This window comes from Eptatretus burgeri, chromosome 8, assembly GCF_056783735.1.
Source record: "Eptatretus burgeri isolate ZD-2024b chromosome 8, Ebu_testis_v1, whole genome shotgun sequence".
Taxonomy (NCBI): Eukaryota; Metazoa; Chordata; class Myxini; order Myxiniformes; family Myxinidae; genus Eptatretus; species Eptatretus burgeri.
This window is the reverse complement of record NC_140968.1, coordinates 26250504-26255261: the sequence shown is the minus strand read 5'-3', so window position 1 is coordinate 26255261 and position 4758 is coordinate 26250504. Positions and strand designations below refer to the sequence as shown.

At 40.5% G+C, this 4758-nt stretch overlaps 1 protein-coding gene across 3 annotated transcripts in view; it reads left to right on the top strand.

Annotated features, from left to right (window-relative positions):
• The window catches only part of SEH1L (SEH1 like nucleoporin), a 55779-nt gene extending 51269 nt beyond the window's left edge, over window positions 1-4510 (top strand). For all 3 annotated transcript variants that reach the window (XM_085891251.1, XM_085891252.1, XM_085891253.1), the window contains one exon: window positions 3911-4510. In XM_085891251.1, coding sequence (XP_085747377.1) covers window positions 3911-4115 — 205 coding nt within the window. In that variant the 3' untranslated portion in view covers window positions 4116-4510. The remainder of the gene's footprint in view (window positions 1-3910) is intronic.
• The last annotated feature ends 248 nt before the right edge of the window (window positions 4511-4758 follow it).

Here is a 4758-nt window from a genome sequence, read left to right as displayed (position 1 = left end):
CCCCTTCTTTTGGTTAATGACAATTATATTCAAATACACATTAATATAAAAGCATTTTTATACATGGTATGCACCGTAGTCGGATGCAAACTTAATAACCCGGCGACATCGAAGACACATTCATCAGCATCCATTGGATGAATAATATCGAATTTTACTTCCAAGGCAACTCTTTTACACTGCCTCTTAGCCACTTTACAGAACAATACATTTCTTTCTGTGCAATGCAAAGTAGTTTGTGTTGTATACATGATAGATGAAGGCGAAGGCTGACTCGACAGATACGAGAAAGGACCGATTCTGTCTGTGACGTCACTTTATTCATACCACGAACTGATTTGCGTCGCCTAAATCCACACTTAACGACGTATTTGCAAAGGAACGTAAAAGGGGGAGATGTAAATCAAGGTATCACTTATACATGTTCCCATTAGGAATATAAATAGATGTTCCGGTAGGGAATGTCAATATAAATAGATGTTCCGATGGGGAATGTAAATATAAATAGATGTTCCGATAGGGAAAGGGAATGTAAATATAAATAGATGTTCCGATGGGGAATGTAAATATAAATAGATGTTCCGATAGGGGTAGGGAATGTAAATATAAATAGATGTTCCAATAGGGATAGGGAATGTAAATATAAACAAGGGTAAAAAAAAAACATTTTAAGAAAAATGTAAAAACGTAGAGGGATGGAATCTCAAAAAAAAAATAAAACTCAGTAGGAATGACACCACACATATGGATTACCATTACAACATATTTTGACATTTTACTTTTCTTGTGGAATTGTGATTGATGAAGAAGAAGAATAACAATGAAGAATGACATCACATTATGATTCCACAACTCGACACAACAATCCTCTTCTGGTTTAGCATCACGATATCTTTTGACATTTTACTTTTCTTGTGGAATTGTGATGGAACAACATCAAAAGATGTCGTGATGGTAATCCATAAGAGGATTGTGGTGTCGTATTACCGTACTCCATGATCATATGTTCTTATTGGGAATGCATATATAAATAGGTGTTCCTATCAGGAATGTAAATATAAATACATGTTCCTGTTGTGAATGTAAATATAAATAGATGTTCCTATTGGGAATATAAATGGATGTTCCGATTGGGAATGTAAATAGATGTTCCGATTGAGAATGTAAATATAAATAGATATTCCTTTAAAGAATATAAATGGATGCTCCTTTCGGGAATGTAAATATTAATAGATGTTCCTTTAAGGAATATAAATGGATGCTCCTTTTGGGAATGTAAATATTAATAGATGTTCCTTTAAGGAATATAAATAGATGTTCCTATTGGGAATGTAAATATAAATAGATGTTCATTTCAGGAATATAAATAGATGTTTCTTTCGGGAATGTAAATGTAAATATTCCTATTGGGAATTCAAATACATCATCACCAATAAATAGCATTGAATAGTAATTGTCTGTTTTCGCCAACCATTCTGCCTGTTTTATTCTTAATTACTAATTTTGCACTTTTGTTTGGTATAACACCTTTTAAATCCTTGTGTGTAAGCAAAAAGAAATTGCGTGGATGTTTCAGAATAATTTGATTATCCTGTGCTGTCTGGTTCGCATGTATACACACATGGTCATTGTGATCAATTTGATCAGTACCTTTTCTTTTTTCATTTTGCAATGATCTCAGGCTCATGGAGCAGCTTGAAGATAAATTGCATGCAGCACGTAGACATCAATGTACTTTCTAGACATTGGTAAACATTGGATAAACTTTCATGGTATTTGGGATTTGAAGCTGGATTCTGTGTATCATGAATGGGAGTTTGAGATGGCAACACACAGGTCAACCCAATGATGATATTCACGGAATGGCATGCATGTGAGTGCTCGGAAAGGGTGGCAGTCTGTGCGTAAGTAATGTTGGGAGTCTTCCTGTTTCATTTTCCCAACACAAGATGCTTCCTTCAAGGAAAGCGATCCATATTGCGCAACACAGTCTTTGTTGGATTATCGCTTGAAGATCTCTGTTTGTTTTTGTGGTCTCGCACGACCTGTTCTACTGTACATGTATTTTCCTACTCTTGTAAGAATGTCTGTAGTTGGGAGGTGGAATTGCACCAGTCAGCCATCACAGTTTATATCAGGTACTGGTGACCCATTTAATGGGTTTGATAAGAACCATCACTGCAATCACAACTGCGGATATACAGGATGTTTTCAAAAAGAGTGATGCAACTTTAAATGTTTATTTACAAAGAAACAGATAACTCAGGAGGAACGTGAACCAAACATTTCTTGAAAGTTTATGACATGGTATTTTTTATCACTGATTGCTAATGCAGTTAGTCACTGCAAGAGTTAGTAAATGCCCCAGGTTTGAAATTTGCATGAACGCAAAATCCTTGTAATCGACGTTCTCGATGTGTGCCTCTCTGTCTTCAGAGGCATGTTCAGACAGGCATTGATCCTGACTCCAAAGTTCTTTCCAACTTTCGTGTAGGTCTCATGTGGCACTGCCTGGAGGTAGTCTGACACCTCCTGCTTCAAATCATCCAGTGTGGCAGGGCAGTTGGCATAGACAGAGCCCTTGGCAGCCCCCCAGAACCAATAGTCCAGAGGGTTCAAGTCTGGGCCATGGGGTGCCCAGTCATGAGTGGTAACCAGGGCAACGAGGCGATTTCTGAAGAGCTGTCGCAGGAAAGTGATGGTGTCACCAGCTGAATGCGGGGTGCACCATCCTGCATAAAGCAGGTCATGCTGAGCTGGTTTGGGGTGATCTTTTGGGCGAGATCATGATGGAACTTCTGAAGCACGGCCCGTAGCACTCACCGTTGATCGTCACCATCCTGGTGTTGTCATTCTCATACCAGCAAGGCCCTACCCCCCATCTGGCATTGAAGGCGCAGAAGCATGTGACTTTAGGCCCTTTCAGGTACCTCTCAGTGAAAATGTTGTGGTTGTTGGCACCGTTCAAGTGGACATGAGTTTCATCACTGAACCAGATCAGGTTACCCCAGTTTGGGTACCGCTCCATCCTGTCACTGAGGTAATTGCACATATCAAGTCTCCTTCTCATGTCATCTTGGCTCAGTTTATGCCTAATAGAGATGATGGATGGGAAAAGCTTCAGTTCCTTCTTGACGATACGCCAGACTGATGTTGGTCTGATGGCTAGCTCCCGGGAGTGCCGGCGGTGGGACTTCTTGGGACTGTCCACTCCAGAAATCCCGCACAGCGTCGATGTTGGCTTGGCTCTTGATTGCTGATGCTGGCCTGCCACTGTTGCCCTTGCTCTGTTTGTGCACTTTCCTCTTGTGCTGAAAATGTTTCACAATACATTGAATGGCTCAATTTGTGGGTCCATCACGTGTTCTGAGGTCGTGTTCCCGGTAGAACCTCTGGCGGGTGTCTACATATGATTTAATCTCATAACACAGAGCCACCAATTTTGTCTTGTGTCTCACTGTCAATGGCATAGTTGAGCTCCGGAGCTAGAAATTCCAGGGAACAAATGCCACGATAACACCACCAAACCCTGAAAAGGAAAGGAAAAGGGTATCGGTTAAAAAAACAAAGAAATGGCAGGAAGTCAAAGTTGTATCAATCTTATTTAAACACTCTGTATATGGAGCAGTTTGTGGGAATAACTAGACACGGAATTTGCTTTCTCAGGAAAATCGTCCATATTATTATCGTGGAACATCCTGGAGAGCAAATCGATTGAGGAGCCTCTCGGAAAGGCACTTCTTTCTGCTTTACCAAGGATGTCAATAGATTTTTAAATTTTTTTTATCCTCCCACATTTTTTCTGTTGATGACAGTTTTTACTCTTCCTTCAGCTCCCCAACCCCTCCCGCCATCGCCTACCCTTTCTCAACATCCCATATTGCTCCCTTTCCCTCTCATACCATCTCAGATACTTCCTTCCTCCTGACGACAATCTTCGAAGTGCCTCTCGAGTCAATGCTGTTCCTCTGCCTGTCCCGCATCCTCTGCCACCACTTCCTCATCCTCTTCCTCACTCCGCAGGCAACCGAATCCCGTCCCATCCCGAGCACAGAATAACACGCCGCATGTCCTCCAACATCATTTGGTCTTCACATGATTCAGCGAACCAATGATCCGCTTATTTTCTCAGTGGTCTTCATTTGGTTTGTGTTAAATTATTTAAATGCCGGGTTCATTGAAATCAAGATGAAGCACTCATTGATTGAGGAGTAATCAATGTTATGATGAAGCAAAAATTCCTTAATAACAGCAATGAGCTGAGTTCTGATTTATGCAAAATACCTTTTATATATATATATAATCAGGTTTATAACTAACCCGAGATATGATGTCGAAATGTGCATTGTGTGTTTATTAGTTTAAAAAGTCAATTTGATGTGGATCCATTCATCATTCTTTGATTTGAATGTTCAAAGTGATTGATACAGACAATGAAACTTATTGTGACGATTTTAAGTGTTTATGGTATGTTAACAATGAGATTTATAAAGAGGTGCAGCATGCTGATGAGCACACTGCATGTCATGCACTGGTATGATCTCTTATTTCTGAGGATAGTTGGAGTTTCCTTCCTGTTCATAATCATTTCGTTTGCAGCCTGCGGCTGCTGGTTGCATCATTGCTGGGAGCGTGGCTGTGCCGCTGATGCAGTCCCCCCTGTTACCACTAACCTCGTACTCATTTTGCTGACCTCGGAAGGATGACAGGCTAAGTAATCCACCTGGCGTTCTTTCAAGAGCACGACAGGGGCTCAAA